At 43.8% G+C, this 25,419-nt stretch overlaps 1 protein-coding gene across 1 annotated transcript; it reads right to left on the minus strand.

The window, feature by feature from the left end:
* Positions 1-1,231: 1,231 nt before the first annotated feature.
* Positions 1,232-24,805, minus strand: KDM4A (lysine demethylase 4A). The gene is made up of 22 exons (XM_065740338.1): positions 24,738-24,805; positions 24,280-24,432; positions 23,982-24,157; positions 23,278-23,392; positions 22,243-22,436; positions 20,917-20,966; positions 20,330-20,433; positions 19,247-19,384; positions 18,206-18,456; positions 17,402-17,592; positions 15,789-16,150; positions 14,036-14,156; positions 13,297-13,475; positions 11,870-12,074; positions 11,520-11,596; positions 10,854-10,909; positions 9,976-10,084; positions 8,337-8,525; positions 7,443-7,613; positions 6,384-6,503; positions 5,766-5,858; positions 1,232-4,912 (listed from the first exon to the last, which is right to left on the minus strand). The coding sequence occupies exons 2-22, from the start codon at positions 24,415-24,417 to the stop codon at positions 4,772-4,774; spliced, it is 3,180 nt and encodes a 1,059-aa protein (XP_065596410.1). The 5' UTR covers positions 24,418-24,432; positions 24,738-24,805; the 3' UTR covers positions 1,232-4,771.
* Positions 24,806-25,419: the final 614 nt, after the last annotated feature.

The following is a 25,419-nucleotide window of genomic DNA, read 5'->3' on the forward strand; positions in this document are numbered from 1 at the left end:
CCAGCATAATGGTAGACACTTTGTTTCTCCTCCTCACTCCCTCCCACCAGCTTCTTTTCCCTTTTTTAATGACTGGGCCCTATTAAGCCCTGTTGCGAGGCTGAGCATCAGAATTAACCCAGTGGAGTGTTATTGGGGTGGAGGGATATTGCATTGAAGAGCAGCGTTTGAGGTAGAGGCTGAAAATGACTGCCCAGGCATACTAACCCACCCCAGCACACCCACCACCACCCATTCCCCATGCCTCATACTTACCTAGGGTGACTATGGGTAGAATATCTCTTTTATCTCTCTCTTTTCAGGCTCTCCTACCTCTACTCTTCTCTGTCTACGTGTGTACTATACCATTTAATCCTTTAATCCAGTTCCACCCCACACATTTCCTTCTATCTCTAGGCGCTGTCAGAATGGCCTTGACTCGCGTGCACTTGCATTACTCATGCTGCAGCGAGGAGAATGTGGCAATCATTCCTGCATGGATCAGCCACACATTCCTCCAAGACAGCAATGGAGTGACTGCTTCCCATTCCTCCACAGACCACATCGCTGACGTTAGACTACCAATACACACCCCTAGCTACATTCATTATGGGAAGCAAGGAGCATTTATCTCACCTCCACTTACCTGAGTGGATCTGACAAATCTTAGAGCTGTTGAGCAGCTTTACAGCAAAGCAAAGAATTGAAGAATGAGTGGGGAAGAGTGCAAAAAGGCCTATTTTCATTTTTAGCGATACCTCCCGTTGTTCATGTTGAACACAAAACATTGCACGCTGACCTAAGTGCACGTGCTTAAAGGATCAGTGTAGCATCCACAAATTTGTCAGGAAAAAGGGAGATGTTAACAGTTTCCCCAATTAAAAAGGCTGGCTCAAGGAATATCCAGCATTTCAGACTCCAAAGATATGGGCTGAAGCAATGATCCCATCAATAAGTGACCTTATTCAAGCTCACTCAGCGTTATCAGGAACAAAAGCCCCTGAGCTGAATGAAGTAGAAGAATCCCCTTTCCCTGACTGCCAGTTTAGTGAGAGAAAACATCAAGAGCCACCAAGTAAAGAGAGCTGTGTGACTGCACCCAGGGAGGATTCTGATGACCACTCTTGCAGCACTGCCACCCACTCTGTCACAGAGGGAACTTAAGGCAGCTCTGCAGTTGCCTTTGCAACTGGAAACGCAACGAGAATGCCCAAGTTACACTGCTTTAGATTTTAGATTAGTCTAGACATGGTCCATTTTGAAATTAGATTTATTACATGATCAGATTGAAAACAACATACAGGCTACCAAAGTCTTGTTTTCATCTCGTGCTTGCATTAAAAAAACGAGCACAACTGCAGATGTGTCAGACAACAGGAGCCCAGTTAGAGAACGGAAGAACTGAGATGCATGGAAGCCTCTGGGTACACCATCAGTCAGAGGGCTGCGCTCCTCAGGCACTGCAGGATCAGTTCAACCCCAGCTCGAAACACCAGGAAGAGAGAAGGAGCAAGCAGACTGGATTCTACTCCCATCTGAGGAGGCTGCTGAAGGAGAAAGGTCTCCTACAAGTCCAGCCACGGGCAGCAACATTACTGCAGTCAGGTGCTTCACAAAGAATACAGTCACCATTTTATACCTTATTAAAAATAATCACTGGCTCGCCAAGCTCATTGTGAATTAAGGGCAAGCCACAATTATGTTGTCTTAAAAATGCTTTTGGTGGGTCCAACCTGAACCAGTCGTGAATGGATGCTCCATGAAGAGTGAAGTGAGGTCTATGCCTGCAGCATCGCAGCTAATGGACCTAACGAGGGGCCACGGGAGCTCCCATGAGGATGATTTCCTACTGGACATGTTCCAGAAGCCCCTGACCAGCTGATACTCCAGCAGCATTTTGTCCTCACTGGAATGATGCTGTAATAGGGATAAATACGCTTCTAAAAAACAAGCCACTGGAGAAAATTATTATCAGTCAAGTTCAAACTACCGGTAACTGAAAGCAAATGTACCTTTGAGTCAGCTGCTCTGAAAAGAGCTTTTATGGCTACCTTTTATACTCCAAGCCATAAACCCAGTGTTCTTTTGACAAGTCAAACAATATAGATCCCCACCCCCAAACATCAGGATCACTGATCTTAGGTGTTCACAGACAGGAGCCAAAACGCAGTTCAGTCACTGCACTAGGATGAAATATGTTCACACTTGAACGATGCAGCACAAGAACTGACAGGACACTTGGAAAGGCCCTTGTCTTGGAGTGCAGGATGGCAGCAGTTTCCAACACAGTGCAGCCATCTGACAAGAGCAAAGTCTGGAGCCTGCAGGAAACGCGGCAGAACAAAGCTCCAGCTCCAGAACAAACACTAGGCATAGAAGCTCTTGAAAGTCATTCAATTCTGTTAGAAGTGGATAGCAAAACCTGCTGCAGTTGAACAGCAACACTCCAAACAAATCCAGCTGTTCAGTGCCTGGTATTCTGTGTAGGACAAAGCTGCTTAGAGCCAGGTGTTTGTAGCACAGGTAGCATGCAGCACCTAAAAGGAGCATTTGAGTAAAATGGCAGTTTGAGAAGAATGCCTGAACACAAGCATCCTTTTATGAACGGCAGATGATAGAAGGAATACGTTTTTCAGTAATACACAGATAGCATTCAGCCTACTTGAAGTTAATACCAGATCTTATTTGGATATGCTGAAAGAACAGAGGCAAGTTTGTTAGGACCCTGCCACTTCTCCGTGTTTGCTAATAGCACATCACCTCAGCAAGGCTCAGGTACAGGCTAAGATCTCAAAGTGCAATTCTGCTTCCATTGTCTGGGCCAGAGCACCCACAGCTACCACAGTCTGGCCATAATGCACCCTTGTTTTATCAAGTCAACTATTCCATTCATCAGAAAGCGATTTAGTACCCTGAGACCAGGAGTTTGGGGCATGGAATATCAAAACAAAGAAGACACACAAAGGAAAGCTGCTATCTCCTTTCAGAATCTGCTCAAGTCTTCCAGTACTGATGAACAAGGTATTCCACCACAAAAATGGAATGAGGGAGTCCATAGAAAATCGTGATTGTGCAAATCTTTGCTATTCCTATCAGCCTCCTGACCCTATAAAAATGTAGGGCTAAGTAAGATTTTCTTTATAAAAGTTGTACTTTATTTCTTTTCTGGTCAAGAGCTGTATCACTACACAAGACTACATTTTATTGCTAATCACAGACTAATGCACCAGGATTTCAGAATAGTTTGGTTTATAGCATTCCTATGTAAGAAAAGGAAAAAAGTTACAAACCCAGTTTTTGCAGATACACTGCTATGTCCCTATAGAAGCAGGGATGCATTAGGTCTGTCTCACTAGAAAATTCTCCTCTTGAACTACTTCTGGAGAATGTTACCTTATTTTTCTTCAGCAGGAAAGTCATCCTATGCAAAAAGGAAAGTGGCCGATCTGCTCCACAGCCCCAAATCCCTTTCCTACAGGATGGGAAAGGAACACATATTTACATGGCTCCTGCTGCGGTGTGTTAATGCTTAAACTGCTCAGAGCAAGCTGGCACACCTTCAAGGTGCACTTACTACTCAGCTTAATTCAGAATCCTACTGCTGAGGTAGCAAGTCCTCACCAAAACAACTGAGAAGTGCCCTACTTATGCTTTATAAAAATGCTGTGGTAACCTTTGCTAGACAGCAACACAGCAGCACTCCTACTTGAGAAGAGCACTGCACAGCTCTTCAGTAATACACACAGTTCAGTGCACGCTTCATCTGTCAGAGACCCAACAGCTTGGGACCACACAAAAGGCAGTGCTGCCAAAGAGGTACAGCACTCCTTCAGGTGTCACTGCCTTGTCATACTCAATACTGTGATGCCTGGATTTCAAAGGGGGAGAGCTGGAACTCCATCCCTTCGTTCATTATTGCCTTAGTTGGAGTGGGAAGAAACACAAAAGAAAATCTTCGGATGCTGAATGTCAATTGGGAGCGGAATCCTTATTCTTGTCAGAAGGCTGCACTGTGCAGGGCTCCAGACTGATTTTTTCTTTTTTATACTGAGGCACATACAGTTAAACTTAAGAGTAATTAAGTCAAAACGAGCACTGGAACAAAAATATTACGTGATTAAATAATGTGTCCATTGGGTTCAGTTTCACATTTCACCTGTTCGCACAAGCACCTCCTGCCTGCTTGGATCTGAACAGCCTACAGCTCAACCATCAGAAAGAAGGTGCTGAGAAACAAGAGTCTGAAGCTGCTTGCAACAAAACAAAGGATATAAATATAAAAAGAGGTACAATATCAAGCACCAGTAATACTGCCTGCTCAAGCCCAGGTGTAGCCACCAGGGAGACTCTCAATAATCAGGAACATTATTCAATTAAAACAACAGACTTTGTACTATTCTTCAGCTGCCGAGATTCCTGGCTACAACCCCCGGAAGTTTTCCACCTGTCAAAATTGTCTCTAAAAGAAAAGCAAGATGGCTCAACAAGATGAAAAGCAGCACCCTCAAGCTGGCTTATTCAGTAAAAGACCCAACTTCAGACCAGGAGTCTGCAGGCATCAGGATCTGCAGGCGAACAGGATCTGTTTCACTATCCAACTGCTGCCTTTCAGCTACTGCAGAGCATCAGCTTTATACCTTCCTTAAAAAAAAAAAAAAAAGAAAAAAAAAGAAACAACCAAACCAAAACAAATAAAATCCTGGATTTGAAGCATCCAAATATGGCCTGTTGTATTGGAGCATTTAAATCCTTGAGGGAGGTGGGCATGTTCTTCCTCTGCCACAGGCAGTGCTTACTCCATGATGGCCCGGTACAACGCAGGCTCAATGTAATCCTCTCGGTAGCGTGAATTGATCACTCTTTGCCTCTTCCTCTCTTGCCTGACCTCCTTCTCTGCGAAGATCTCTGTGAAGCGCATATCTGAAGCTATTGACTAAAGGAAAAGCAGAATTAGTCACCAGAACACAGAACAAATCCCTGCCTCCACGTTCTCCTTTCGCATGAAGGACCAAGACAGGACACCTAGAAACAGATCTCTTCAGAAACTGACCTCCTGGGTTTCTGTGCACAAGGAAAGGATTCAAGAAACTGGTTTTAAAATGTCTGGGGATAAGTTTACTTGAGCTGCAATCAGAAACCTAAAGAATCACAGGTTTCAAATTTAACTGAGTAGATAATTTGAGTTCACAGCTGCTTTCTTAAAGGAATGAACACAATAATCTGCTTCGACTTCCATGCAATCTAGTTCACTTTGTGCTTTATCATGCAGGCAGGTTTAAACGGCTGGTCACAGGAATCAGCTATTGTATGCTTTCTTAAACCTCCCAATAGTGTGCCTCCCAATAGGTTCTGCATTAGAGTATGCAGGACCATGCAATAAAGCCAGACAGCTAGCACGCAGTCCCTAGTTACATTTTTCGTAGTTGGAAGCATGAAGCAGTGGAACAGGGACACAGGGAGGCTGCAGGATCTCCATCCTGGAAGAGGATTAAATCTTAACTGAAGGGAGCCCTTAACAACTCTGCCCAAATTCTAAGTTCAACCTGCTTTGAACAAGTGATGTGCTACAAATTCCCATTTTTTGCAGAAAGAGAATGGAAATTTTTCTCTCTACGTCCCCTCCCTCCAGCTCTCCTTTTGCAGCCTGACCAAGCCACCAAGCTTTGCATCAAGTCAGCAGAAAATCAAGCTGCAATCTTTCGCTGTTGTGCGCTCAACTTGCTTTTCAAGGACAAATTAAGTATGAATGAACTTATTTAGCAGATATTCATACCCTGTTTACCTACCAGTCTTGACTTGACTCTCTTAGGAAGCTCCTCTTCCAAAGTATACACGTCATCCCTTTTCACCATCAGCTGTGATCCATCCTCAAATTCCACCTAAAAGAAAACCAGAAGTTGTTCTGCTAGAAGTCTCACAAGCTAGAACCCTTGCACTGCTACCCTTCCCTTCTCCTCCCTGCAGAAGCCTCCCACAAAAGCCAAGTGGTAAAAGGTTATTTTACGTGATACATAATGCAGGCATGCACACTGGAAGAGACTTTGACCAAAACCTCGCCAATCCCATAACAGTATAAGCAGCCAAGAAAGTTCTGTGACACTGTTTTAACACAGCAGCAAAAACAATACAAGACTTGTAAATTAAGCTAGAGGAACTGAGTCTGCTCAGGAAAAGATTAGGCTTTTCAGAAGCTGAGACTTTCAAGCAGGTAGTCAGATATAAGCAGAGCTGCAACGGCTTTGCTGTTCATTCCAGCAGCTGTTCCCAGCATCTGGCATTGCTGAAAACACTCAGCAGCTGCTTCTCAAGCATTTAACCATAACCCTCCTACAGTTCTGCTCATTCTGCCAGCAGCTCTGTTTATTAACTTCTTGCAAGCAATTAATTTTCCAACAGTTCTGTACCTGGTACATCTGGATGGCATGTGATGCAACAAACTTAGCTCCGTAAACCTGTCCATCTGTCCATCTCACTTGTACAACTTCACCTTCAGCAGGAGGACCCAACTGAAGACAGTCTCGACTCTGCAACACAATGGAGTTGGAAGACAAGAAGAGTAAACAGTTTCTCTATGTGAAGATTCAACAACCCACAGGGCAATCTACTCCAGCCACATCAGGCACATTCCACAGCACAGAATCACAGAACTCTAGGGGGACCTCCAGAGATCGAGTCCAACCCCCCTGCCAAAGCAGCTCCCTAGCTCAGTTTGCACAAGTAGGCATCCAGGAAGGTCTTGCAACATCTCCAGAGGAGACTCCACCACCTCTCTGTGCAGCCTGTGCCAGCGCTCCATCACTGCACTGTGAAGAAGCTCCCATGCACATTTGTGCAGAACTTCCTATGCTTCAGTTTGTGGCCATTTCCCCTCATCCTATCACCACACACTGCTGAGAAGAGTCTGGCCTCACCCCTTTGCCTCCTGCTCCTTAGATATTTATAGACGTAGATCAGATCCCCTCTGAGTCCTCTTTTCAAGGCTGAACAGACCCAGGTCTCTCAGCCTTTCCTCATAACGGAGGTGTTCCACATTCTTTATCATCTATGTAGCCCTCTGCTGGACTCTTTCAAGGAGATCCCTGTCTTTTTTGTACCAGGGAGCCCAGAACTGGACACAATACTCCAGGTGAGCACCCCAACAATTACTCCATTTCAGGGACTAAGAAATACCTATATCATCTGTATCCAGATCATGACTGTGGGCCCAACTTCAGTAATACTTCATGCAGGAATAGTGCAAAACTACAAGCAAAGTTTCCTTTAGACTTAATCATTGTTAAACAGCTCAAGATTAGCTGCACTCCATCACATCTGTTCCTCAGTTGTTACATCTCTACCACAACGTGGCCTAGGTTTGGAGCACATAATAAATCCCATCCTGAGCCAGCTTCGCAGTGGCAGGAGTTCATTCACATCATGTGCCCTCTGCTGGAGCAAGGCTCCCGGTGCATAAGGTAACGTACCACGATGTCCTCCGGGTACAGGTTATCACTGAAGGAACCATCATCGAAGTTGACCTCATAGAAAGTCTCTTTTGCAAGGCTGACCACTTCACACTGATAGAAGCGGCCATTCTTGTGCTTGCTGATGACTACCTGCCCAGGTGACAGATCTTGGAGCGCAGCCTTAGCTCGCTGAAAAGAAAAAAAGCACTTTTTAAACACAATGACAAAATAAAGAATATGTTGAAGCCCACAGCTCTGGTGTTAGCAGACAAGAAAGCAAAATATTTTGTATTTTAGCTCAAGTGAGGAACTATAAACACTGTCAGCAGCATTTTTAAGCCAAGTTCTCACTCCACTATTTAAACTGCTTAAAACCTAATCTGTTAGCTACAGCTGCCCAAACCTAATTCAAGCTACATAGTAAATTAAGCTCTCATTCTTCAAAGCAACACAAGGCCTTCATAATAAATATTCTCTAATAGACTGCTGTGATTCTGAAAGCTAAGTGGGCTACACAAGAACTTTATACATTAATCAATTGCTTAAGCGTGAAATTCTATGACAACTCATGCGGCCTGCTGGCGTCCCAGAACTAACCTGCATATTAAACATCATGTTTAACCTGCATATTAAACATCATGACATAAAACCACTATTATTCGTTGTTATAACAGCTACAGGAGAAATGTACACTCTCAGTTCCTCTGGGCAGCAAACCAAAATATAATAAGGAACTTAGCTAATAGCCAAGATAGTTCAGAGCAGGAGCAAGACCAACATAATTACATTATGCTGAATATATATTTAAAAAGTCAAGCCTTCAACAAGTTTTAATAGGATTATACCATCTAAAGCTTTTCAGTCCCTTCAAGATACTGCAGTTCAAATCCTAGATGTCACAAACCTACTCACCTCTGCCTGAGACGGGGTCTTATGCCTGAAGCAGGTAATGAAGACAACAAACGGCCAGTCATCAGGCTGCATCATAACTCCTGCTGCTTGGGCACAGCTGACATGAAAGGATGTGGGACACCGACCATGGGAGCACTGTACACAGCAACCTGCAATTCTCTTCCTTCGTTTTTTGCAGAAGATGCATTTCTGTGGATAGGAAACTAAAGGTTACTGGTTGGACTAGGTCTAAGCATCTGACACTGTGTCAGTCACTCTGAGAGAGCACTGCTGATTTCTGATGAAAAGAAATAGAAAGCTAACAGCTCTACTCCGTGACAAGGCAAGAATTGTGTATGTAGGTAATTCCCAAGATTAAAGATATTTACTGTATATCTACCAGCTCAACATGCACATGGCACGTGGCCTAAGGACTCCAGCACCAGGGGATGTTGGACGAATCAGCCCATACTGCTTGAAAATTAACAGGGTCTTTCAGCATCTGGCTACTAAGTTACAAAAGACAAATGAAACATTAGAATAATGGCCAAAGATCAGGGGGAAAAAAAAAAGTTAATACAGAATTAGCAGTTAAAATTTTATCACTACTACCAGTGATCCAAGGACACTTGAATCAGGATGGATTGGGCATTGTAGGAAAAAGACACCATCTGTAACACACTCCAAAATAGTTATTTCCCTCCTCTTTCACTGACCATGAAGGGGAAATTCAAAACATAACTGCTCAGCAGTGGTAATTTGTCACCAAGAATTGCCCTGCCCTGTGCAAGGAGGCCTAACTGCAGAATGGGCTAAAATGGCCTGAAGCAAGAATGCCAGGAACAGAATGATTCCAGGAGTCATTTCCCTTACTGAGGAGGTAAGAAATGTTGCAGCTTTTTCTTACTTCGGTCATGGAATGTGAGTGCCCAGGGATCAGCTTTCAGCAGCAGAATTGTTGCTGCGGTATAAACCCAGCACAGGCACCCCATGCTGGGACAGGTGCTGGTGCAAAGGTACATAAGGAACAGGCTCACGATGCATCTTTCTGCACTCCTTGTTAGGACTGTTTCTAGTGCGAGGACTCTGTTCAATGCATTATTACATCTTTTTAAATTTCAGCATAAACATGCATTTAACTTGCCTCCCAAGATACAAGAAAAATCCCACAAGACTGTGAAGAAAGCTAAACACAGTTGCTTTCTTGCTAAAGGCATCCACTGACATTCCCATATTTTGAATGACCTACAGAGACTCCTTCTTGTGAGGTGATGCTTTTACTTTTCCTCGTTTTTCCTTCTGGTCATTGCAGAAGACAATATATGGAGTGAGAACCTCAGTTTTTAAGAGAGGACTTGTCACAGACGAAAGCCTACAGATTCAAATACTTATTTTCTTCTCAGACAGATTCTGCGGAATGGAATGAAACCCAATTTCCAATTAGGTGAGAAAGCAGTTCTGATGAGGGATGAGAAGATTAAGAATGAGAAGAGCCCAAATGAGACACTCAATATCTTTCTAACAAGCCACATTTTCTCTGATTTCCACTGCATAGCAACAAGTTGCATATTCTCTTCTTGAAGACCAATGCTCTCAAACAGAATTAGCAAGATGGACAACACAAAGAAAAACCCAAGAGTGAAACACAAGTGCTTCTTACCAGTCTGAAACGTTGCAGGGGGATCTTGCCAACATCTACAGGACTGCGCTCTGCAATGTTCACAAATTTTGCTTCCAGTACACCTACAGCACACATGACATGAACCCACCTGTCAGAACAGAAGAGTTGAAGGGGGAAAAAGAGTGAGTATAAACTCCACAGCATCCTGTTTGACTACTGTAAGTAAATTCAGTTCTGATGAAGCTTGCCACATAAACTTAGCTTCTGTTTCATTACAGAGAGAATGAGAACAAGTAGTGTGACCTTCCTAGCATAAGTTTTTTCTTACTTTCAGTCTACTACTAAACAGGTTTAACAGAACGGCAATTTAGTTTGACTTTGCTGGTTGCATACCAGCATGTTGAAAGCTTGCCTTCTCTCACAAACTTGTCCCACAGTAACAGCTCAGTAGCTCCTGAACTCATTTCAAGACAATGGCCAAGACACGGAGACTCTCCAGTCTCTAAAAATGTTGTGGGTGCAATAAGTTTCAGTTCACTATGATGCTCCTAGTCTGTACCACTCTCAGTTTGCATCAAATAACTTCAGATCACCTACAAAAGGATGCAGGGCAAACAGTTGCACGTGGCATACATGCTGCAGAGAAACCCTGAACTTCAACATTACGCTCTTTGAAGCCGCAGTCATCCTGTGTCTCCATCACCACAATAAATGCAGTTTGGAGAAGACAAAATCTTCTCTGAGAATGTACTGAGAGATGTTATTTCATCAGGAAACTATTTGCTTTATGCAGTACATTACATCTCTGTAATTCAGTCACTACTACATCAAATGCAGATGCTTGCTTTGCTAGCCTTGCCTCATCTCCTTTGGAACTGAGCTGCACCCTGAAGATCAAAAGAATCCAGAACACTCACTTGTCATCATTGGCTCTTTGTAGCGCTCCTCCTCGTAACGAACACAAACAGCAGTCCTGTCACAAGGGGAAAACATTAGCTGAAAAAACGAAGTACAGAATAGTGCACTCGATAAAAACTTCCACATCAAAAATTCTTTCACTGCCAGAAGAGAGCTAAATGCCTTGGGCAGTGCAGCCCTTTGGCTCTTAAAAGTTACAGCAACAGATGCAGACTTCACATCTGGCAAAGGCACAGCCTGAAGTTCTTGCTATAGATGGGTTCCCTTTACAAACACAATGCCCTAAATCCTTTGAGGATGTTTATGTGGATGTGGAAGAAACATGAGCAAATACAATTCCAAAGACTGAGCTGTTCTGCTTATCTAGAACCCATGCAGCTTGTCAAAGCCAACGCCTTCTCCTCTTTTTCACCGGTGTACACCTCAGTAGCTCTTGACAGAAGTTACTTTCTCTAACTGCCATAACATGCATTAAGTTGATGACTGAGCTATTCTCACACTGATGCTGGGACTCTGGAGCTCACCAGCTTTGCACTAGTTGAAACAATTACATGCCTTCTCTGCACAACAGAGAACAAAAAACAACTGTAACACTAAGGAATAAACTTAGTAGCAAGTTCACAGATGTACTACACTATCTGCGAGAAACTCAGCATGAACTTTACCTCTTCTAAGGCATTTTCTGCACATCTGGAGCACATCCAGTCTTCAGTGGCCTTGTCAGGGGACACACCGTAACAACCTAGAACAACCACATCTCCGTTACAAGCTTACCCTTCCCTACCACAAGTAAAGCAACAGCAGAAATCAGTAAGCCAAAAGACAACACTGTGCATTACAAGCTGCTCACGCAGCCAGCTCCACACTTGAATACCCAGCTCCTCAAACACATACTGTTCAGATAATGGCTGAACTTGGTCTACTTGTACATTAAGTCTACTTGTACTACCAGTAGAGGCTTACTGGATGTACAGACTTCACACAGAACACTAGAGTTAAACCCAGTTGCACTCACTTGCATGAACACAGACTTGGCAGTTCCTACAAGTGATGAGAACACTGGTTCCATCTTCCTCTAAGTAAGGGGTTGAAAGATTGAGATCAGTGCTGCAGCCAGTTGCAGTAAAGCACATTTCAGGAATCAGGGGCTTGGTTCGGATCTTCCCATCCACAGCACCTGGAGTTACCCCAGAGTTCTGACTGCTGCCTCCACACTCTGCCTGTAAGAGATGGATAAGAAATCTACGTTTTACAAACAAAACTATCTCATCTTCACTCATCTACTACTCCATACATAAATCTACTTTGAAGAAAAAAGGCACTGAAAGATTAAACAGCTAATAGATTTCGTGGAAATTAATCTGTTAGTAAACACAACTTGAAAATTAAAATTAGTGGCTAAATTCATTGCACTACTCTGATTAAAAAAAAAAAAAAAAAGCCACACGCATGAAAAACTGCATCTCTTCCAAAGGAAAGTCCTCCTAGAGTCACCTAACCCACCTCACGCTCCAAGGAAAAACACCTCTGCATCCACTACCCCAGAACACTGCTGCCCAATACTGTTCATTTATCTTACTTCAGTACTGAAATATTATTATCATCCCATTATTTTTTTCATAGTTCAGTCCTAAGCAAGTCTAACAGGCATAAAACTAATTTGTTCCAGGGGAGAAACAAAAAAGCAGCACACTAATAACACAGTTGCAAAGTAAAAGCTCTGAAGACTTTCAGGCTAATCTTCTGTATTTATTCATTTAAACTGACGTCAAACCAACCACCAATTACACACAAAGTTTACTGAGATATGTTTCCATTCAAGCTTTCTAACAGCTAAACAAGAAACAATCCTCTTATTTCAAGAAACATTTCAAACTATTCTCTGTATCCACCTCATAGGCCACCAGAGGTAGACTAATTAGCAGCATGAAGCACGGTAACAGAATGAACCTGTGCCATCCCTCCTGTACAAAAAATGCATGAAAATCTAAGAAAAAGCAACCTTGGTAAGGATCACAGGTGGAACTGTCTCCAGCAAGTCTTGTTTATTCAGCTTCTGCAACATATTTTTACTGCATGTCAAGCAAAGGGAAACTTTAAGAAAGCTGAAGAAAACGAGTACGGTTTTTGCTTTTTATTTTAAATAAAACTTTTCTTCTTCACAAAGGAAAAAGAAGTATTTGTCTGGTATCTTGTTGCAATTTTTTATCTGTATGGGAAAGTGAACTGAGTTTCCAGACTTGCTACAGACTTAAAGTTTGAACAAAGACCACAACTGTAGCTCCGTTCTTGGAAGAGTCCCTCCTTTACTGCCTGATAGATTCACTCGAGAACCAGCAACTAGACTTTTCTGTTTACTAACACCAGGTAATCTAACAGACAATCACACTGGCAACCTACTCAGTTACTACTGTGTAACATTAACAAACCTAGACAACATACCTGGTATGTCTGGAAGAGCATGCAAACAGCACAGTAAGGAGACTGCTGAGCCATGGTCCGATTATATTCTTTTTCAGCCTCAAAATTTGGTGGTCGGTTCTGCCAGAGCTGGCTAAGTGGCTTGGCCCAAGCTTCTGTCTCCTCAGCTTCTTCTTCAGGAGCTAGCTGCTCTGATCCCTCTGCAAAAAGAGACCGTTAGTCAGGGGCTATGTGTCCTTTCATAGATACCCTCCTTGCAATTAAATCTAAATAAAGCAAGAAGTTAGAAATGGAGACGACAGGAAGACTGGCATGAGTTAAATTTGCAGAAGGCTGTTTGGGAGCTAGTAACACAGCCTCATTTTTAAGCTACATCTACTAATCAAGCAACCATGCACCAGATACAAAGACAAGACTATTGGCAATGAATGGCATCAACTCCAAAGCACATCAAGACTAAGGCTGTAAGATGAAGGATTTATCTATTCTATTATTTAAATAATGAATACTTTTATCAATTACTGGAATGCTCAAAAACTGAATCAGTTATGCAACAGCCTAGGGTACTAGTTTAATTTTCCTTTCAGAGTTGTAACTTTCCAGAGAACAGTACAGAAAAGAAAGAAATCGCTACTGGAAAGACTAATGATGCAAACACAAGAACGAGACAAGCACCGTGACCACGATGCAGAGGTGTAACCCACACTGCCCACTGAAGCTGTGGCCCACTCTGAAGTTTCCCAGACAGCACAGGGCTTACCATCATCACTAATGCAGTCTTTAACCAAGAGTGGGTGGTGGCGTGGGAGCTTGCTCAATGGCTGGCGACGGCCCTTGGCCTTCTTACTCTCCTTCATTGACTGTATGTATTCCTTTGTTACCTGGACAAGGAGAAGCAATTCAACAGTCCAGTTAGCACATGTCCTTTTGAATTTCATAAGAAAATATTCTGAATTTAAGAAACCTCCACAAAATGCACATATGCTTCCACGATTTCATTTCTAACAAATTTCAGATGTAAACTTGGCCATGTTTGTAGAAGAACTGCTCGCAGCATATCTGCTGAGGAAAAGCACATAGCAGAACTCGGTGTCTGTTCATTATTCAATTATGTACATGCTCTGTTGAATCATTCAGAGACTTAGCACAGGTCCCATTGTAGCTTTTATAATAAGTTGACTTACATAAGAATGGTGACAAAAATAAAAACAGGAAAGAAAGGCAAACTGAATGGTTGAACTCAGCAGGGCTGCAGTAAGAAGTCTCAAGCATTATGGAAAAGCCATGAAGGTTGTATGCCAATTTAGAGATTCCACGCTAAAAAAAGAGTTAAGAGCTCACTCAAACTAACAGGCTTATTTTAAGGGGAAGGAAACTTTCACCCCATCTGCTCATTACTTGCGTTGGTGTCTTCCCAGACAGACTGGAAGGAGGAGACTACAACAATAGTTACTTCTTCTACCCATAGCCTTATATAAAAATAAGTGACACACACTGACAAAATTATTACTAACCTGACAAGTAAGGCATAAAGGCAATGATTTTAACAGCCCATAACAGTAAGTCACTCAAGAGATAAGAACATCCTTTCTTTGAATCTGTCATTCCTTTAAAAGCAGAAGCAAATCTTAGATTAAATGTAACTTCCATCTTCACAAATGTCTTTTCTTTTTAAACAAGACAGAAGAGAGCAAAACAATCAACATCTCTGCTCTCCTACGTAGAGTTGGCTACTAGAGTTCTCAGAAACAAACATGCTTTTGTTCAAATGTAAATTAACACTCCCAGTTACTGCCTCGTGGAAAATTTGTTTTAAAATACGCCATACTGGGGAAAGCCATCTACACCCATTCAAAATTTCTTGTTTTCCCTGTGCGTATTATAAAATAGAAACATCAGCATGAGCAACTCTGCATTTTTAGTTAAAGTATACATGAGAACTCGCTCATTTTCAATTTTATCAACAGATTTGCCCAGCTGCTCTTCCATTTCTGCAATTCCTGAATTTTGAAGACCCAACCATAACCAACCTTCCACCACTTCAAGTCGGACTTGGAGGAAAACAAAGTTACTTGAGAAGACAACAATCATGGTAATATTTTAACCTGCAGTAGGCTTCCTTTGGTTTGTCTAATGAAGGACTCATTGAACATTCAAGTGCGTGTTTTTCTCCCCCCAGTAATTTCTGCTCCATCATTTCTTTCTAAAAGAGGACATGTGTACATGTCTGGAATTTTATAAAAACAAAGGAATGCACTCATAATAAAGGTTGGATTGAAGTAGGTTCACTTTAGGCGTGAACAGGTGTATGTTACCTTAAAAGGACCTGGATCAGCCTGTAATACTACCACCATCTCACCTGTTGTTTTGAAAAACAGAGTAACCACCAAGCAACCTGTTACTTTAACAGGAAAGGAATGAAAATGAAAGCTGCACAGGTAGAAGTTCTGTGGCAGCAAACCCACGACCACACATTACAGCTCTCAAGCTTTCAGTACTCATGCCATTTATACCTCTGCCAGTTCCTGTTCATTCACACTGGCTGCAGCACTGGCTTTCTTTCCTGAAGTCTGCTCATTGTCAGACCCGTTGGCATCCCCTTTAGCGTAGCTGTGGACTGTAAGCACCCCAGCTGGCCCGGGTGGAGTTCTTTTTGGCAACAGATCAGTTAACTCAGAGTCTGAAGACCCAGAATATGCTGGCGAGCAGGGCTGAACACTGGAAGGTGCACTCTGTTTTGAAGTCGACAAAACTGAAGCAGAGTTTGAAGTATGCGAAATGGAGAGATCCAACACAGCTGCCTCTTGCTCTTCCTCTTCTTCCTCCTCAAGCTTCACCGCACTCAGGTCTTCGAATTTAGCCAAGCCCACATGATCTAGAAGACAGGATATACTGACTCTTTCTGAAGTCTGGGATGCAGAGAGAACAGCCCACCACCACTTGGACAAAGTCAAAACATGAAAGCAGACTACTAGACAAAAAAAGAAATGTGATGCTAATTCATGTAAACAGTAGATCATCAATTCAAACATCAATAGAAAGTAACCTACGTATCTGCTCTTGCAGCTTCCAGTACAGGAACTAGGGTACACTAAACAACTATCAGAAAGCAGGTTCAAAATAAACAGAACTATACAGTCCCTTACACAACGTAACTGAACAATGCAACCCCTGGCTGCTTGAGGCAGGGGGTGAGAGCTTACAAGGGCCTGAGGGATACTTAATAGAGAAAACAAACAAACAAAACCCACCAAACCAATAGAGGATTACTAAATACAAGTCACAAATGGAGGGAAAATAAAATATGTGACAGAAGCATCATATGTATTCGTTCTCTTCTTATACTGTTCCATAGGCACACTGATCCTTCCTATCCAAGAGGACTTAACTGTCCTGCTACAAACCACATTTATTTTATTCTAGCATACTAATTAGAAAATTATATATCTGTACAGCATACCAGAGCCATACTACCAGGCAGTATGTGTAAAAAGATCACAGTTTATAACAGTGATACATAGAGGACCATAGATTACTGACATGTTCAATACATTTCTGTACACAGGCAGAAAAACAATAAAAAATAACAAAGCCAGGAACACCAATTTCTTAAGCAAGCTTCACATGATAATTCCTTTTAATTCAGCTGAAAGAAAACACCCCATGATCTACCTGCATTCAAGAAGCTACAGGATGGTTCCCTACATATTTATTTTTCCACCACTGTTTCTTTTTTTAAAAATGTAATTCTCACTGGCGAGTTATCCACACATAGGTCACAAAAGCCAACAACTCAAACTGCATTTACCTAATTTACACAAAGTGCTAACTACTCAATCAGTGTTGGCCATATCTAACTAAAAGGCACAATCAAAAATTGTTCTAGCTGTACTCACTGGTCTTGAAAATTAAATGACAATTATCACAAAGTCTCATGACAGTAAATGTCTGATGTGCTTTCCATGGCTATAACAAATTAGTATCTGCTTTATTATTTTTTCTGGACATGACAACAATCTACCTACCAGCCTGCTCTGAGACACTGCCACAGTTTAGTTCAGCAGCCTTTCTCTGAAGACTGAAACACTGGGTCCTGCAGTACTAGGATAAAGCTTGACACAGTTACCTGGAACCTTGTGCCCTTGCTCAGTCTGCTGAGTAACTTCTCCTGTAGATCTTTCACTAGGTTCTTCAGTGTCTGCTTCGTCCTGTGCAGAGCTCAGCTCCTCTTTGGGAAAGGCCTCGCTCTCACTTACTTCCTGAGGAACTTCCAGGCACACTCTGTGCCTTTTCGTACCTATGCGATGCTTGGGCACACTGCAGAAGACAAATTTGTGTCAGCTTACCAAACACATCACAAGCATGCTCAGTTTCTGTCTGGATTCACAAAATACAGCCTGCTTTGGGTTACATTGTTTTATCAGACAGTATCTTGCAAGCTGAATCATTTCCAAATCATTATCTGTTAACTGTGTACTAGGCAGTTACGTTCTAGTCAGGCAATCTTCACCTTAAAAATAAAACAAGCAAACAAAGCTTCAGGAGTATTAGCTGATACTGGCTGGAAAAGATTTAACTGCAAACCATTAAGTGATTAGCCCATCACAGTCTTCAGCAAGTGATACTACCAAAATTTACTAGCAAGTGCCATCTCATGGTCCCAATATAGTGACTTTCTCCTCTGACCTCCAAATGTATGGCGCACTTAGGACACACTCGTCTAAAGATGAAGAGCTATCTTCCCAGCCTGTGCATTTTCCATCTATCGCTATCATCAACTTGGATCAAAACAATAAAAATGAATAAACTCTATTCCCAAGAAGAAAACAAACTGCTAACTCCAAGAGCTATTGTTTTGTGGGAATGGCAAACAAATCACATCAGGATCCAATTGCTAGTAATCACAGCAGAGGACTTTGTGCAGCATTACCTTTTTGTCTCATCCCCATCCACTTCCTCTTTACATGTTTCTCCTGTTTCCATGTCCTCAGTATACTGCCTCCCACTCTTGACCTTTTGCATGAGATCCCCCTTAAGGAACTCTGCTGCTTCTGGTGTTGGAAGAGCATGGTCAATGACAGTCACATCTTTCCCAGCTTTCCAAAGCTTGTAACGGTCTGGCTGGTACTTCCTCACAAACACGTCCATGGAGATCTTCACCATGTCCTTCCGACACGAGCACTGGAGTCACAGAAAATATTTAAGTAAGGCTACATACTGAACAATTTTATTCTGCTCTTCCTACACCGTTTTGCTTTCAGAAGCTTAAATAAATAAAAATGAACCCCAAAGCTGCATGTATTTAAGTCCCAAAACTCTCAAGACTATCCCCCAGGAAATCAAAACAGCATAGGCACTAAAAACTGGGCAGAGAAATCAGCAACAATAATGACGTGGATAAGATGCTACCAAGTAGCAAAGAAAGCAAGCCCACTAACCCATTTACAGAGTTGCTGGTAGAAGCTGACAGTCTTAAAAATCCACGAGCTCACACAAAACCAGCCTGTAACAGCAGAGATTACAACAAGGAAGCCTACCCATCACAGCAGAGGTTCCTCTTATCTGGGCAGAGTTACAACTAGTGTTTGAAAGCTTTTATTACAACATAATTTCTGAAAATATAACCCACATCTGCAAGGCATCTTACATGAATACAACACTATGCAATCAAGATACTTCTTTGGACAGATGCTAGTTAGCCACCTGCGCTTCTTCAAAGCCTCACTTGATCTATACAATGATTAAAAAACAAACAAACAAACAAGCAAACCCCAAAAACATGCTTCATGCTAAAGGACAGCAGGCTGACTGGAGACATTTACCTTACCAGAAAGCAAACATAACGTTTTAAACTGGGCAAAGCACTGAATTCACTTCCTTAGAACAAAAGTCAGGGGCTCAATGAGCAGCAGAGTGTGAGGCATTGCATATAGGTTGTCTGTATGCAAGAGGATGGCAACAGACCACTTACCAGTACAGACTGCTTCCCATACTCAATCCACCGAAGAGTAGCAAAGTTGGTAGATTCAGCACAGTTAAATCCATGATTAAAGCCAGCATGATAACTATAAGGAAAGGTTATCATGAACTCTCCTGCCTCCTGCGTCACCTAGAAGACAATTGAGACATCGTATTGTTACTGAAAGCTTAAGAGTCTACTTGTTGAGTCCAAATAAAAGGAGTTTCTGTACCCCTCATGCAACATATCTGAATCCCCTACCCACACATGGTAATTGGAGCTACTTGCTGTCACAAATAGACTTGAAATTCACTTCCATTTTCCTCCTATTTGCCCGAAGTATCTGTTTACTAGAAAGCAATACCCTCGTCAGTTTTTGCTAAAACAACTGAACAGATCAAAACAGCACAGAAGTACCTACACAGAGGAAATACTCTGATAAGTCATCTGGAATTCATTAACACACTCATCTGTATTTGCTGCAGGTTTGGCTGGAGCGCCTACTGCCAACTAAAATATTTATTCACCTTGGAAATTTATTGCTGTTCTCACTCGAGTACAGCTTTCAGTCAGCTCCTCTACACGTCCCTAGCAGAGTTGCAAGCAGCTCTCCAGCAGTCCCCATAGATCTAACAGGGTTTCTGAACAAGGACTGAAAGACAACTGCGTGGTGGGAAGGAGGGAGCAGAGGCAGCAGATTTGCAGCTCAAGAAAGAATTCTAAAATTATAAATGCCATGAAGAAACGTAAATGGGAAACAAGGCACACTTTGAGGAGGCAGATCACAAAAAGAAAACAAGAAAAGCCGGGAACAAGTCTTTAAAATAATGTACAAAAAAGAAAAATTTCGCTTTGAAAATTATGCAGCTAAACAGTGAAGTTAAACTAACACAGGGCGTTGTGCATAATTTCTCTCAACCTCCTCCAGATCCCAACTGGTGGATAAACAGAGGTACAATGGGAAAGCATTGCTATACGACCCCCCTACTCCTATTTTCCTCTCTACACACCCGCTGCTGGCTGCTGTCACGAGATGAGACAGGCATGCATGAACCTTTTGACAGAGCTAGAGTTACTGTGATTACTTGTCTACACCTTATCAAACGGGATGCCATATTTCTTCAGAATTGATGGAGAGATCAAGGTCATCTTGTGACGAAGAAACGCTTCACAGCTCTGGGCACTTCCTGGAAAGAATCCTGTTCAAAATAAAAGAAAGAGATGACATTACCCTTACTTATTTTTCAGTAATTTTTAGGTTAAATTTACTGACTGACCGGTGTTCTCCCTAGGCCTAGAAGTATAGGCCAAATTAATAGAAGTGCATGTGCTTGCACTCTGATGAAAAAGGAGATGCCTTTACCATATGCCCATTTGAAAGAGAGTAAGAAAGACCACATGAAGGTTTCAGATCTAATAATAAATAGCTAAGGATTTTCTCATTTAAACTTATTACAGATTACAACTGTGTTACTTGTAATGTGACATTTTTCTTGAGTGTATACTGAAAGCAAACAGAAGTAATCCCACCTATATTCTGAAAGAAATTATCAGTTCAATCATGCTAGCTTATGCACTCATAAATGTCTCAGGCAGATCACACTCTAACAGAGCTGAAACCTGTCGTGGCTCTACATACCACAGTCTGCAAAAGACAGAATGTAAAAGAATCACGCAGTTACCTTTGGCAAGTCTCTCCAATCGCTTGCCGTGCTCTGGAGGGATAGAGTACCTGCAGTCAGAAGAAAAAGTTGAAGTTCATTTGACACGACAGAATCTCACGTCTGCACTGTCTCTTTCAAAGTTTGACGATATAAAACTAAAAAATTTTATCAAGGAATTTCACTTTCTTCCTCAGGGGGAACTGAGAAAAGCAGACAAGGAAATAAAAAATCCAATTCATGTAGTTAGCAGACCAGTGCAGCAAGGCATAGTTGCAAAAGAAAGAGCACTTACTGACCTGATTTCACACGAACACAACTACTAGTACACCCAGTATAGGAATAAGCACACAGCAAAACAGAAAATGGAATCGTATCTTCCAGCTGCTCAGTCTAAGACTGGACTAAATCAGGCACAGTGCCACATCCTCCACCTGCATGACTTGGAGCGTGTTCGGTACTACTACATCTCTTTCTGCACACACCTTTTTATGAGTGCCACAAACCTCCTAGCTGGTTTGGCTGCAGTATCTGAAACCACTTAGATTTCTTTTGATCTGGGACACGGCACTATAACCTGCTGAGTAAATCAGATTAAGGTATCAGCAAAATTAACTTTTTCCACTTACTACTGTAAAAGAAGCAACAGCCAAAAGGTTCCATTTGACTCAGCTACTCTGTTTTCTATTCCCATGCTATTGCCACTGCATGGGGTTGCTCACTGCTCACATGGCGCAAGCTATTATTTCTGACTTCAAAGTTGTATTAAAAGGCAGCCAAAAAGACTAGTTTCCAACAAAACTGCCATGGAAACAATTGTTGAAATTGGTTTAGAAATTCACTTGTGAACAGAAGGGAATGATTCACTCTTCAGATGCAACTCATACTGGAGAAAAATACAGGAATCCTCACTAAAAAACATCATGCATGCTCTGACATGGCCAATCACTCAGCAAAACCCACCACCCCGCTTTTGTGTCTATGGTAAGAAACTAAATTTCAAAGTTTGTTAAAAGCAACAGGCATATTGCTTCTACCTGGCCACTGTGGAGCTCAGGAAATCACAAGCAAGACTGACTACCACACCAGTGTCCAGCTTACATTATAATTCTGAAGATTCTTTTATCAGAACAGTGACTGGACTTTCCTAGAAGGTAACCAAATCTGTTTGGCCTCATACTGGTTTCAGTTTCCTTACAGGTTTCTAATGTTCTTGTCACCAGATATTACTGCACTGGAAGATAGTAGAGACAGTAGTTTTCAACTCTCACAGAAAAAAAAAATACCAGAAAATACGAGTGTCAAAGAGGTGAAGTTGCATCTAGGAGCAACCATAAGAAACCTTACCATGATTTAGGTTCCCCAAAATGCAGGTAATTAATACTGTAGAGATCCATGTCCTCAGTATGCCAAGCAAATGAAGTTTTCCACATGCCAAAATAGAGGTAAGGAGTATTCACTCCTTCAATGGTTATGCCACTCTCATTCTCCACAACATCCAGGATCGTGTTCAATCTGCCAATATTCCACGCATCCACGTGCTGCAAAACACGAGTCTTGTGTTAAACAGCCAGTATGAAGAACTGAACCACACAACTAATACAAGTCACAAAAAGTTATCAGTTCTGCTTGTGGCACACCAAGACAAGTCACTTACTGTCCCAGCTCAAATTATCAGCTAGTTCACCCACATCAACTTTCCCACCTTACATACCGATTGTCTACCAGACAGTAAAAGAAGTCACCAGTCAATACAGAAAGGATTAGGAGAAGAAATAGTCATGGAGTTACAGGCTTCACACAGTGCAGAACAACAGTTCAAGCTCAAGCTGACTGCAGAGCAAAACTGAAGAAGAACACTGTTCATCACAGACACCTTCTAAAAAGGAGCAAGTTATAACCCAGGAGGCTAGCAACCAGAACGTGTAACCTTCTCAAATGTTTAGCATGCTAACACACACTACGAATACAGAACTAACATATACAAATAAAAGCACCAGAGAATACCAAAGCAGTGCATGTTTACTGCTTAACACTTTTCAGGATAAAGCACCATAAAAGCAAGGGATTTACACTGTAGGAGTAAGCTATACTACACTGAAGCGTGAACAGTGCTAAAAGAGGCCCCCTGGAACATTACCTCTAGAAGCCTTCTTTAACTATCTAGTTAAAAGAGAAGGTGTAACAAAACCACAGTTTATCATGCTCATTTTTACTCAGGAAGCTAGAACTCTGCTAATGCTGTCACTAACTCTGAATTTCAGATAGTTAGTCAAACACCGCGCTGGCCTTTATAGAACACACACATATATATATATACGTGTTCTATATATACAACGTATATGAGGATAAGTGCTACTTGAAAACCAGAGCAGTGCTTACCTTGTCATAAAGCGTGCCGTTAACATCAGCACCATAGATGGGGGCATTGAATGTAAGGTTCTTCCAGTACTTTCGTTCAAGGTCTTCGAAGTCTGTGTAGCGGGGTGTGCAGTACCTTAAAAACATCAACCAAAGCTCAGCATTGGTACTTGAGGAGTTTTAAAACAAGGTTCCCCACCAAAAAAAAAAAAAAGACACGACAAAAATACCAAATGCACCAGAGAGAGCCCTCCATCCCCCAAACAGCAGCCACAGCTCTGATCCCAAGGGACTCGGGAACAAAGGAAGAGAAGGAAAATGCCTCTCCTCCACTCGCAGCCTACTTTCAGTTTTACTTAGCTCACTTCCCTCAGCTCGGAACAATTTCCCTTCCTACTGTCTCGACACGGCCAAGGAGGACGTGTTTTCAAACCAGAAGATAAAAACAAACACCAAGTTTCAAGCAACTGGAAAGGAACGCCCATACTCCCCGACTCACTAGCTGAACCAGCTGAGTTTACCAACAAGCCGTTCGCCTGTTATGCCCTCTGATGTTCTGCACGCACCAAACAAAAAGCACGGTCTCTTCGGGCAGAGAACGAGGGATCAAACTCAGGGCCTAACACACAGAAGCCGTCCACACAATGACACACACCGCCCCGGGCATCCCGCTCGGGGTGCGCACACGGCCCAGCAGCGCTCCCCGCAGCCCGGCCCGCGCCTACTTGTCGCTGTTGGCGATCCGGCGGAACTCGCGCACCGTCATGGCCTTCTTCTGGATGTTGTACTGCGTGAAGAGCCCGGACTGCCCGGTCACCACCTGCTGGATGGGCGCGGGGATCACCAGCTCGTCGATGTCGTCGTAGCACTTCCGCGGCTTCCACTCCTTAGGGGGCACGATCTGGGGGCGAGGCACCGGGACGAGACCCCGTCACGGCCCGGCCCTTCCTTCCCACCCCCCCCCCATCCGCCACACAAAGCGCGGCCTCCGCACCCCTCTGTGCCCGCTTCGCCCCGACGCACCTTGGCCAGCCCGGCGCGGTGCGCTCCCTGTGCCTCCACGTAGGCGATGTAACGGCTGAAGTCCCGGAACTGCTCCATAGTGGGGCGGAAGGTCATAATGCGCGCGTTGGGATTGAGGCTCTCCAGCTCCGAGGCCATGGTGCCGGGCCGCCGCTGCACGGAGGAAGGGGTTGGGGGGGGAGGAGGGGGAAAGGGGGCGTGGTCACCGCGCGTACTCCACCACGCCCCGCGAGGCCACGCCCCGCCTCGCACGCGTACGCCCCGCCTCCTCCCGCCGGCCAATCGCCGCCGGGTCCGCACCGGCTCTGCCTCCCCATTGGCGGAGCTCGCCCGCCTGTCAGGGGCTCCTTCTTCCTCGCGGCGCTGAGCTGCGCCGCTTCACGCCCCTCCCCCCAGCCCCGGCCGGACCGGGCCAGTCCCGACGCGGAGGGCTACGAGTCCCCGCCCGGCGCGCTCACGTCAGCTCAGCGCCCCGTTTCTTCGCCTCTTCCGCCCTGCTCCTGGCTCCGCGCCGCACCGCCGTATCCCTCCGCACTCCGCGCCCGGTGAGTCCCGCAGGCCGCCGCCGACGCCACCGCGGCCGTTCCAACCGTCCGAGCCCCGCCCTGCTGCCAGGCCACGCCCCCTACCCCTCGCCCCGCCTCCTGCGCAGCAGCCAATCACTTCCCTCTCCTCCCTTTCGCAGCCAATAGGAAATCGACGTCCGGTCGCGGCGGGCCAGCGAATCAGGAGGCCGGGAGAGGGGCGGTTGCTACGCGGATGGTGGGCGGCCGAGGGCCGGGCTGGAGGCGGTCGCTAGGGGGCGGTTGCTAGGGGGGCCACGGACGGGCGCCGTCCCCGTGCCCAGGCTGCGGCGGGCGGTGCTCAGAGCCGCCGCTCGTGGGGCTGTTGTGTGTTCTGCTGGTTTCTCCTCGCAGTATTGCCTTTGGTGTCTCGCATCCAGGCACAGCCAGCTTTAATTGGTGGGATCCGAATTTTCCCTGCTCTCACACATGACCTGGGTCAGAACAAGAAGAAAGGGAAAAAGCGAAAGTGTCTCACTGGGATGTTGGAAACTACAAATCAAAATGGCGATGTTGCTGAGAACAAGAAAAGCCAGGACTGGGGGGGAAGAAGTTGCCAAGCTACTGCACAGAGCAA

The sequence above is a fragment of the Cyrtonyx montezumae genome, unplaced genomic scaffold (genome assembly GCF_038088225.1).
Source record: "Cyrtonyx montezumae isolate F1298 unplaced genomic scaffold, pur_monq_1.0 scaffold_1, whole genome shotgun sequence".
NCBI lineage: Eukaryota > Metazoa > Chordata > Aves > Galliformes > Odontophoridae > Cyrtonyx > Cyrtonyx montezumae.

Bases quoted from the DNA above. Each gene is read 5' to 3' on its own strand.
- KDM4A (XM_065740338.1), bottom strand. From the start codon at position 24,417: ATGGCCTCGGAGCTGGAGAGCCTCAATCCCAACGCGCGCATTATGACC. The intron at 10,085-10,853 runs GTGAGTGTTCTG...CTGTTCTGACAG, and splicing joins CAAAGAGCCAATGATGACAA to GTGGGTTCATGTCATGTGTG. The intron at 4,913-5,765 runs GTAGGTAAACAG...CTTTTCCTTTAG, and splicing joins AGAGAGTCAAGTCAAGACTG to TCAATAGCTTCAGATATGCG.